The sequence below is a fragment of the Aulonocara sp. 'chitande type north' Nkhata Bay genome, linkage group LG17, assembly GCF_057382095.1.
Source record: "Aulonocara sp. 'chitande type north' Nkhata Bay isolate Kocher_YH1m ecotype deep benthic linkage group LG17, A_spYH_male_GT1.1, whole genome shotgun sequence".
Taxonomy (NCBI): domain Eukaryota; kingdom Metazoa; phylum Chordata; class Actinopteri; order Cichliformes; family Cichlidae; genus Aulonocara; species Aulonocara sp. 'chitande type north' Nkhata Bay.
In genome coordinates this window covers 15,278,406-15,290,330 of record NC_141360.1, presented here as the reverse complement: position 1 = coordinate 15,290,330, position 11,925 = coordinate 15,278,406, and the positions used below count along the sequence as shown (strand labels likewise).

Genomic DNA, 11,925 nt, shown 5'->3' with positions numbered 1-11,925 from the left:
ATAAAAAATACTTTCTCCTTATCAGTGCCTGTGTCTCTCTAACCAGTCAGAGAGCTCCAGACTGCGTTCCTTACTTACATTGCTTTTTCACCAGAGACCAAAAGAGTTATGGAAATGCTAATTGAAGAAGCTAATCAAGTAGTTAATGTAATAGTTAATTAAGCAGCTAGTAAAAAATGGAAATTGAAATTGAGGAGCAGAGTCATTATTTAAATGTCAGAAAAAACACATTTGTATTCCTAATTTGCTTTTTTTAATCCATTTACTTTATTTGAAAGTCATTTTTTACATTTGTTTTGAATTCAAAAATGTTTTTAGTGAGATTTTTATTGAAAATTATTTTTTTCCGTTTAAAGCGTTCATCAATGGATTGATAATTAATTCAGAAATACTAATTTATAATTCCTCCTTCTATTTTATTCTATTAAGTTAACAATATCATGAACTTTATTAATGTCTAATTACATAATAGAAGTTCACGTTGTTGTTTTTTTAAGATTTGCTAATTCATGTTTGATTGTACAATTAATTATTAAATCACAAAATGCTTTGTTTTGATGTCTGTGACACTTGTGGTGCTCCATAGCTGCTGCTGTGTTGGTGGATTATCAGTATCTACTGTTATTGATCCAGTTGATTGGTATTGGCCTGATTAAGTTTGTCAGTTGTGGATATTTAGCTTTTTTTCTTTTCTTTTTGATTTAGTTTGAAAAGAATGAGTAATACAATACATTAGGTTAAATAAAATGCACCTGGGTTCCAGCAGGTTCTTACAAAGTTGTCAAACATTTAACAATGAAATCAAGAATATGGAGGTCATAAAATGTGTTTTATTATATAGAGATTTTCTTTAGGTGTTACATTTTCAGATGTTGGCCACTGTAGGCTAAGCAGCCTGATGGTAGCCCTATACAGTAAATGGTGAAAACTACAAATCAAATTCAAATTAAATTCTTAAAAACATAACTTAGAATTGAGAAATGGGGCATAAATTGTGTTGTAGAGCTAATTTTAACGATTATTTGTTTGCATATTTTTGTTGGACTTTTTAAAATACTTTTGCCTGTTTTCAAATTTCCAGATCTCATCAACAAACATAAAAGTACCCATGGCGATACACCATTTACAGGAACTGAGCAGAGCCACACACAATCTTCAGTGCCAGCCAGGGGCCGAGGTCAAAGTGCATCTATGATCTACCCTCCCAGCTCCAGAGGAAGACTCTATGCTCCTCAGAGCTGTGGAAGTTGGAGGAAAACGTACTCTCTGAGAAACAAGAACCCTGAATCCTCTGCTGGACATCCCTCAGCTTCTGCCTCCTCCACTGTCCATCACTCTCATAGCATGTCACTGCCCAGCCTCAGCACGGGAAGCAGGACTGCCACTTTATCATCAGGGATATCTCAGCTGAAGAAAAAAGAACATATAAACAGCACAACGGAGAGTAGAGTTGTAGCAACAGAGAGAAAAAACAGTGATGCTCTTGGAAAAATGGGGTCAGCAGCAGAGTTTACGCAGAGGGTTGACAGCAGGAACACAGGCCTGCAGGGAAAGAAAATTGGTGTTTCTTTTGAAGTGGCCTCTTCAGCCACAGCCAGTACCTCAGCCATTCAGCAGAGCAGCTCCCAAGTAAAGATTGGACCTTCCCTGAAAAGCATAACCAGTACAGACACTCAACAGATTGTTGCTAAAACATCTCAGGTAACTCTCACTGCTGGTCTCTCTACTGCATTACAACAAGCTTCCTCTAACTCATCTTTACAAAGCAGCAAAGCCCAGGTCAATACTTCATATTCAAATAAATCAAAGTTCACTTGGGTAAAGGGTCAGAGTGCTGCAGGAGCAGAGCTCAAACCACTGAGCTCTGTTTCAACACCGTCAGCAGTTGTTGCCCCAACATCTGTCTTGAAATCTGGAGTTGCCATTGAAAGCCCCCCTTCATTTGTAGTTGCTAAGAGAACCGCTGCTAAGAAGTTACCTCGAAAGCTTAGCCAGCCCACTGTAGCTGCCAAGACCTCAAAGTACCGCTGGGTGTCCTCTGCAGGAGCCCAAGCTAAGACATCTCGTAAGCCTCCATCTCCCAAACCCTTGACTCTCACACAGAGAAGTCTGGACAAAGGAGAGGCCACAAGGAAACTTAAACCAGGTTCTTCTCCTTCTGTAAAATTGAAAAAAGGTATTGCAGTGTCCTCTGCTGGCACCTCACAGAGTAGCCGCTATCGCTGGAAAGCAGGGGGCCAGAGTACATCTGTGGCAGGGACAGCAGGAGCAACAGCAAACCGCCGTAGATCTGCTTTCCACTGGACAGCTGAGAAAAGTAACAAAGGATTGAAAGGAGGGATTTCTGTGCCCCTAAGTTTACCTCAGCGCACCTCCATGTTGTCATCCTCCTCGCCTGGAGGGTTCAAGCTCCGCAGCAGGATGAAGATTATTAGAAGGTCTACTATCAGGTGAATAATGCACATGACATGATGGCTCTTGTTAAGGCTTTTTACTGCCCTACCCCCTAATATATACTGCATCCTTGTCAGTAGGGATCAGCCAAGCGTTCAGTGTGTCTTTGCTCATGTTTGGAGGATGTTTACACCGATAAGGTGAAAATGATTTACCTAATACTAACCTCTGGTTTCTGTTTGAGAAGGAGGGTTTAGTGAAAGCTCTGGATTTGTTAAGTCCAACATGAGATTTCTGTTCTAGAGCATTAATTTAAACTCTGGTTCAGTTATTGGGGTAACTGACATTCATCTTATTATCAGTCAGATTCATGGTTACTAGGATATCTTTAGGATAGCTTCACTTACCTTAACACCGGCTAATCCTACTTGGTAGTCACTTGAAGGTGGGTATCAGATGCAGATGCAGAAAGACCTCACATTATGCCTCGAGGGTTGCAGGGCATAAAACTCTTATTGATTGTGTGCTGTTAGAAATGACCGTGGTGATGTGCCCCAAGAAGAGGTGGTTCTGTGATAAACTTTGTGTTACTGTAGTAATCACTGTTTAAATATATGAATCTAGACCTGCATGGTATATTCCACTGATGTTTTTCTTGTTCCCAGTAAATGGGCACATGCATGTCTCAGAGTGAACATACTCGGAGTTGATATAAGGAACTTTGAACAGCTTTTTTTGGAACTAAACATTCAATTTCCCATCTCAGAGTTCATTAACTCAAAGTTTAGGATTTCTTATGTTTAATAGTTTTTTACTCCTCCTGACTGTCCTGTGTGTCTGCCTGCTGTATTGTGACCACAGTGGCAGTGGATCAGAGAAGGTGAGCCCACCAGCTGTGAAGCACTCTCCCCAGGGCAGAATCTATACTTTGGCCAGGACTCCCACAGGAGTTAGGAGGACACCCACCAGGGAGCTTGTGTCGTTTGGTAGACACAAGTTGAGGCGGCTTTCCCCTGTCTCATCAAAGACAAGTAAGAAGCACACACTACAGACCAAAGTAGAAAGTTGTTATTTTGCTCTGCTGTAAAGTTTGCTTTGACTAATTGCTGACGTGTCAACCATACATGGATGTTTACGCAGAAAATCCTATAGCTGTGGGTGATAAATCTTCTTTTAAACACGTGCGTGTCCTCACCCATTATTTGGTTGAGAGCAGTAATATTCTACAGCCATTTGGTGGTGCTGTAACAACTCCAAGCCGCAAAGTCACCAGCTGCATATCAAGCAAGCATACCTGTTTTGCTTCCTGGAGTTATTCATTATGCTTATGTTTTGTGTGCACTTTGGTCATGGTTAGGCATATGCTTAGTTTTAGAAAAACATGGAAAAATAGGGAAAGATGTAATTTATATGAAGATATAATAACAGGATAGAGTCCAAATAGAAATGCATTATGTACTGCTGTCTACCACACCTGCAAGAAAAACAAACATACACGACCTCGAACACAAAAATTTGAAAATGCTGATTTATATATCTGTGTAATCTTCTTGTGGGGTGTGTGAATGTGAGAGAGAGAGAGAAAGAGAGTGTGGAGTGTAAATGTGTATGTGTCTTTGCCACAAAATGTACTTGAAAATGAGGGTGGGAAGCCGCAATAACGTCTCCCAGGAGTCAGAGGCAGGCAGAGATGGATCCTGGAGAACTGGGCTATTTGCCCCCTCGAGAGTACTGAAGACCTAAGGCCACACATCCCAGCTAGCGAAGGAAGCTGCCCCTAGATGGGGTGCCCACGGCCAAGAGGTGGGAGTCCCAGAGGACAAGAGGCGATGGGCAGTCGACCCCGCTAGAATTCTCACCCAGGACATGGCAGACCTCCCCTCAGACAGGGAAGAAGTCCAAGCCACCCCAGACCACCAAGAGAGTGGGTCCATACCAGAACATCCTGTCAAGCATCCTGGAACCAACTAGTACCCTCATCCCAGGAAGGGGGAGCTGATCCCCTCCCTCTATGACCATGTCCTACAAGGCCAAGGATCAGCAAGTCCCAGACCCAGGCCCAGCCATCCACGCATCCACCCTTCCACCCATTAATGATACACAGAGATACAAAATCAACATATTGATCAACATAGAAGTGCCAAAAACTGCAGACAGTCCCCAGACATCCATGCTTGAAGGCCAGCATGTGAGGTGAAATTAGCATGTTTACACCCTGCTGCTGCTGGAAAAAGAAAAAGATGGAAAAAAAAGTTTGTGGTCTCTACAGCTAATTTGCCCTTCTGTTAGACAGAGGGTGATTTAATTATTTATTTTTATTACAACTCACCTCTTTGTGACTCTACAATGTAGTAGTGCCTGAGCCAGGAAGGGTGTCCGGTTCAAAAATCTGCTAAATCAAATATGCAGAGACACTTGGTGTAATGACCCCCTGTGAAGCAGGGAGGAGCATTTTGTTAAGGCTCTATGTTGATTGACTGATTAATCAGCCAGGGCTTGATAGCAGTAATAGCAGCGGTAATTTACAGATGTGGAGGCAGGCAGCACCACTGATTGGCTGATTAATCAGTCAATCAAGGTAGGTGTCTGTGCCTCGCACCAGTGCACTTCATGACTTAGTTCATCACCTTGGCAATCCATGTTCCTGTCTAAACTTTGTAACTGCTGTCTCCGAAAACACAACATCATGGTGGTGGCTACATCTATAAATTGTATATAGTATCTCACAGTTATTGTTAATAGCCAGTCTTTTTATGGTTCATTTTGAGAACCTGTCAGTAGCTAACCACAGAGCAGGTGCTCCAGAGGTTCTAACAGTAAGAGGAAAACATCAGTTTATCATGTTTGCATCGTTGATATATAGGATAATAGAAATAATGGGCAAAACCAAGCTTCTTTCTGCTTGCTGTTTTAGTTTTTGTTCAACATGCTTCTAATTGATCCAGTGTGAACACAATACATACTCTACCAGCCAGTGTCGGCTTTGTAATGTATGTAGAACTGGTACAAAGCTGCTAGTTAATTGAAGCCATGTCCAGCAGAGGGCAGCAGTTTCCATCCATGTCATCCTTGTAGGGGCTTTGTGTTGCAAGCTGTCACAGGGAGGTGTACAGGCAGACTATAAGAGGGGGGGGGGGTTAATTGATTGCCCAATTCAGCGGTGATGGCGAACAAGTGCCGATAGCGGGTAATTTGCAGAGGTGGAGGCAGGCAGCACCACTGCTATCAAGCCCTGGCACCACTCTCCTTCCAGTAGATAAAAAGGAGCTAATGCATAATTATCCTTTTGCAAATTGGATTGTTTTAACGAACTGTAGAATATAGGCCTAACCTGATGGAAAGCAATCATTGTTTTTACAGCCCCAACCCCGCTCTCCCTCCATTCCCCCCTTCCTGCTTCCACTTGCCCCTCGAACCCTCCGGTCATTTTGTGTGTACCCTACACGGCTCATGGCCATCTTCGTGTAATCTCCCATACTCAATGGAGTCAGAAGACATTAGAAAAACCATCACTATTAACATTAGGCTTTATTCGTCCCCATGGCTCTGCATCTTAAATTCTGTTCCTCTTTTTCTGATGCTTTAACACAACTTTATGCTCTTTTTCCCACACCTCCTAAATCATTTTGTCTTTTCCTTATCTTCATCTTTGCCCTCAGTTTTTTATATCATGTGATACAACAACAGGAACACATGCATCTCTAATTAAAGATGGACATTAGAGACTGAGGAAAGGTGGAATGTGGATGAGTGTGGAAGAAGATGGAGTGAGGAATGCTGCTCTTAGCCGTCTGTGCTTCTGATAAGAGCTGCTAATAAAGCGCAAATTGAATTACTAATGATGGGAAGCACATTCCCTATAGATGAGCCTGTTTAAAACCGACCTCATGACCACTCACACATGCATGATAATATACTCACAAACAATGTTTCTTAATTTCCTGCTCGGTATGCTAGTTTCAGCTTCCTGTCCACGTTCAGGGGACCGTGTTTTCTGAGGTGCGTGGTTATCTGAGGTTTAATTTAAAGAGGGCATAAACCTAAGTAAGCAGTTAGGACTGTAATGAATTGAGAGGTGTGTGTGTGTGTGTGTGTGTGTGTGTGTGTGTGCTTGCATGCAGTCAGAGACAGCCATGTAGCCCAGATAATCTAATAAAGCAGATAAATGTCAGGAGCGGACAGAACACAGAGAGGAAGAGTGCTGAGGCGTGCGTCTTCAGGCCCCATGTGACAGGCTTCTGGAGCGCTTTAGGTCTCTATCTCACTCCAGTTTCTTCCCTCTCTCACCATCTCTCATCCAGTCTTGCTCAGTCGTTCCCCTCGTTTTGGCTGTCTTCACTGCTCTTTTAAAATACCTTGTGATTTTATTTTATTTTTTTAAATCCCAGCGCAGTGGAGCATTTTTGCAGACTACAGGCGTTTTAGGTCTGAACTGTCCAATAAAGCCTTGAGTAAAAGAAACTTTTGAACTTTAATTTTCTAAAAATAAAACGACACTTATAGATCAACAATTTGGCATAGAAACTATTTTTGACATAATATTTATACTTGTACTTTTTCAAAACAAAAAACAAAATGACTGTTCCTCCCAGTCCACACACAATTCACTTCAAGCAAACACATAAAGAAATTTTCATAAATACAAAATGTTCAATGGTAATTGTCCTTGTGGAAGGTTTGAACGGAGGTTTGCCTGATTGTGATCTAACTTTCTTTTTTTTTTGTTCCAAAACGGGGTCATTAACTTTTGGGCAGGTTCATTAATGTTCATTTTAGTTGTTCATCCTGTTACAAACTAAGTAGAAACTGCTTCAGTTCTAATGAGAAAATAAGCAATTTTCTACATCACTGTGAACGCTTCCCAAAATGTTGCAATCTGCCACATCCAGTGAAAAGGTGTGCGTTTAACCTCTGTGCATTTAGTGACACAAATGTTTTTGTTGTATGCAACAATTGGGTGCTTTTGTGTACAGAGCGGGTTTTGCTGCTTTCTTATTAAAACGCTCAACTATTTTCTTGAAGCATTCCCTACTCACTGTATTTATTGGACATGTTGGCCAAACAGAATGTGATTGGGTTAATGATTTCAGTGTGTCTTTGTGAGCTGGATGGATATACAGCCATGCTGTCCAGCCTCGATCTCATGGATGACTAAGCTGGATTTATTATTATTTTTTTTAATGATTCACGTTACAAGGTTCTTCTTAGCCTTCATGGTTTTCCTGCAGTTTGTGGTGCATTTTCAAGTGGTTGAATAAGTTAGTTGTTATTTCACAATACACACAGAATTCCACACTTCTCTTCACATATGATTTCTTCTTGGTTAGCGCAATTTTGAGCTAAATCTTAAGTATTTCCAGACCCATGCTGTCAGATTGGTGACCTGTTTGTGTGTTGTAATTGGAATGTCTCTCTTACATGCCTCTTTTGCTCTCTCACACAACATAGAGGCCATTATCGCCGCAAAAGAATCCTCTTTTCACACCCCCTGCTCCTGCAGAGATCCAGTCACTGTGCCAACACTGATGCCATTTGTTTTGTCCATAAATAACATGCACAGCTCTGCATTGAGACCCTGCTTTCTTGGACCTTTTCTACTTTATGCATACATCTCATTCCATTTACTTTATGTGGACACATGCAAACAGAAAGTATTAAAGTTCCTCAAAGAGATGCTCAGCCCTTGAAGAGTAGAGCATGACTGATCCATTCTATCCAGGTATAATCTTTTCATTGGCAGTGTGTTTGGGGAAATGTGGGTGGGAAATGCTTTCCAAGTGGTATTGCATGGTGGATAAAAAATCGGGTGCTACATATCTGTATTCATAACTCATCAGTTAGTTAGCTAAAATACAGTCCCAGACCGTGACAGAGCCTCCACCATGTTTTTCAGGTGGCCGTAGATCATAGGTGTCAAACTCTGGCCCGCGGGCCAAGTTTGGCCCGCAGCCTAATTACATTTGGCCCGCGAAGCCATACCAAAAATACTATCAGAGCTAGCCTACTGGTATTATACAGCTAATATATATATTGTTTAGTATTAAGCTTTGCTTGCTCCATATTCAGTTTTTCAGCAAAACGTGTTTGAGTCCATAAGAAAAGATTCATTCTTATATCTGGAGGAATAAATATATTTCAATAAATATATTTCAATAAATATTAACGTTAGCCTGCGACTTTGTTCTAGTTTTGAATTTTGACACCCCTGCCGTAGATGGTCACTGTTGTGCCTCTCCCCAGACCTGTTCTGTATGTCATACAGACATACTGTCATACTGACAATGATTTAAACCAACAATATCAAATCTGAACTCCTTGCTCCATAAGACCTGTTGCCACTGAGCTTTAGCATAGTTCTTGCGTAATTTAGCACACCTCCGCCATTTTTCCCTGTTTCCCTTTCTTAAGATTAAGTTAAAGGGCTGTCTCTCTTCGTAAGGACATGACTTCCAGATACTGTTAATATGTTGTAGATAGTTCTTTAGGCCTCTGCTTGTTTGGGTTTCAGTTAATGTCTTTGAAATTCACCTTGGTGGTGCAAAATTCCTATTTTATAGCTATTCAAATACGTTATCTTTGACATTTTCTGTTCCTTCTGTTTTTAGAATTGTCTGTTATGTGTATACACGATATTGGTTCTTCCATTTGTGTGATGTATTCCAACGAAGTTGAAACTAGCTAGTCTGCAAGGAAAACACCAGACTTGATTGGTGTGGTGTTTTTCTTGCTGTGCTACAAACAAGCTAGAAGGCCACCCTAACCAGATAGAGATGTGGTTCATGGGCAAGTTGGGAGATTCAATACGGGGACTGCTTGTACTGCTTAGTTATTTATCATGTACTTAGCAAAGTAATTAGCAAATAAAATATATGCAGAGAATAAATTTAATGATCACCAAGCCCTCCATCTTCTGTTGCTGAAGTACTCCACTTCTTTTGGATTAAAACTGCACAGTAATCACACAAATATAGAAACCTTTTTGGGTCCTGACACATGTACACGCTATCTGCCTGTCTTTTTTTTTTTTTTTTTTTAAGCCTTGTTTATTTTTGCTTGTTTATTTGCATCACTCTCTGGTTCACACGTGCTCCAGTTTCTCCCACTTTTCCTTCACACCATGGCCACTTGTCCTGCGGTCTTCTCACACTGACTCACTTTCCTGCATTTGCACACACAGCAGCAGCTTATAGAGGGCAAGAGATCACCGCTTGTTTGGAACTGAAAGCTGTGTGCTCACTGTCACTCCATATAACATGTAAAGTAACATGTGTTTTGCACACTGATGTTTCTCTGAACTCTATTCTTTAAATGATTTTAATAGTTTGTGTGTGTTTATGTGTGTGCATTGTTGTGTAGGTCCCCCCAAACAGCTGCCTACATACCGTTCTCTAAATGCCATTTCCCTGTGCTCCCGTAGTATTATCAGTTGGTCCAAAGTATGGACATTAAACTAATGTGTGCACACACACACACACACACACACACACACACACACACACGCTCATTCTGCTCATTCCTCTTCACTTTCTCAGGCTCTCTGTGTCAAACAGGTGGACCTCTGTCCTCTTTCTGTCTGTGCTGAACTGTCTGTGGCCTTCTCTCTCTCTCTCTCTCAATGCCTGTCACCATTTGTCTCACTCACACACATTCTCTGTAAGACATGTGCGCCCACACACACAAACAAAACACATGTCCACAACTGTAATGTTGCCTTAATGATTTAGACACAGGCTCATGCAGTTGTTGCAGACAGAAAAGAAGAATAAACCAACAAGAATGTCAGTGTAACTTCCACTTTTTACGTCTGGCTAAACAGAAGTAGTGCCATGAGACCTCTTTGTGGACTTTTGTAATCTTCACACTTTTCTGTGCATACACATAAAAGGCAGAATTGACATCTGCGTCTGCATGCATATATATATATATATATATATATATATATATATATATATATATATATATATATATATATATATATATATAAAAGTAAGTAGTATAGCTATTCAATTGCATGAATGGTCCAGTTTCTCATGTAAGATTGCATCCTGCACATTACTGGCTTAGTATAGCTCTGTACCATGGTGCACTGTAACATTTGGCATTTTGATTAACCTCCGAGTGCCCAGAGAGCTGTACATGCCAATGATCTGTCTGATCCCTGAACGTACGGTATGCCCACATGAGTAACTTCACCCTAACTTTGCTGTAAGGCCTCTCCTTCTCCCCTCTCTTGGACTCTCATCAAACTGTCAGCTGGCAATAATTAAAATTTTCACTCATTTGAGTTTAACATGCCTCTCTGGCCTTCTTGAGGACACTGCTAAATGACAACAGATTCAAATTGCTTAAGGCGTGCTCCAGATAATCCAATCATTGAATCAATATTCTGTTATTATTTATATTTTTTATAACAAGTTCTAAGATTATTTGTGTGGTGTTGTGAAGGGGTGTCTTATTTTTTGTCGGGTGGGGTGGTGGGGGCGCAGCGGGTGTTGAAAAGTGTCATCAATGCTACCAAGTCCAGAAACTTTATCCTGAGATGATTGTGACTCCTTTCCAGTTAAGGAGGTAAATGTTTTCTTGGTATCCAGAGGAGTGGCCCATGTGCTGGGCTGTCTGAATAAATCACAAACCCAACAGGAGGCACACAGCGCACTGCTAATTATTTGAGAACACGTGGCAGGCTATATGGGTGTCGCTTATTGGTAAATGGGTTGGCTGGACCAATGGGTGTTGCCATATTTAGCTATGACAGTATAGACTTAAAATCCTGCCAATAGTAATGTGTACTAGTAATAGTAATTGTGACAATGATAATAATATTGATGTAATTATAACAATGGTGGCAGTAACTAAATAGTCGATACATTAGCAGGAATATTTAAATGTAAGGACAGATTTTCAGGAAAACTTTACCAGATGTGCAAAATAGAAACAGATTTTTGAAATTGTCCGGTGTATAGATTGGGATCCATGTACTTTTGGAAGGATTAAAATCAGACATTTGTCATTATATTTTCACAAATACATTTGACACTCAAATGAGAAAAATAAGGAGATAACATCTCGATGCTGTCAAGAAAATATCACAAACTGATCTAGATATTCTTCTTGGATGGTTTAGAGGGAAAATTTCAGCACTGGTGAAACTTCAGAAATTGGAACTGGCAGTATTTTTTTTTCTTTATTATTTACCATTTAAAATTTTCAAGGGACTACTTGAGGGTTTCAGCCAGTATGCTACAAACCTAAGAGGCCTGATTAGCCCACATGGATGCATTTTGTTCAAATTAATGGCCTGGAAAACTGTTTTTATTTCCCAACCAGCAAACTGGCCAACCACAACTTTAAACCACCATCCAAATATTGTGTAGGTTCCCATCCTGCCAAAATAGTTTTGACCATCCTGACATGGACACGGGACCTCTGAGAGGATCTTTTAGTGTCTGCCACATGGATGTTGGGTAAAATGCTTTGGCTCCTGCTGGGTGCAGGTTAGAGGTTCTTTGGATCAGACTTGTTCCAGTGCAT

At 40.8% G+C, this 11,925-nt stretch overlaps 1 protein-coding gene across 2 annotated transcripts in view; it reads left to right on the top strand.

The window, feature by feature from the left end:
- Window positions 1-11,925, top strand: part of zc3h3 (zinc finger CCCH-type containing 3) — a 79,611-nt gene that overhangs the window by 1,827 nt on the left and 65,859 nt on the right. For both annotated transcript variants that reach the window (XM_086268256.1, XM_086268255.1), the window contains exons 2-3: window positions 1,082-2,450; window positions 3,256-3,425. In XM_086268256.1, the coding sequence (XP_086124382.1) occupies window positions 1,082-2,450; window positions 3,256-3,425 (1,539 nt within the window). The remainder of the gene's footprint in view (window positions 1-1,081; window positions 2,451-3,255; window positions 3,426-11,925) is intronic.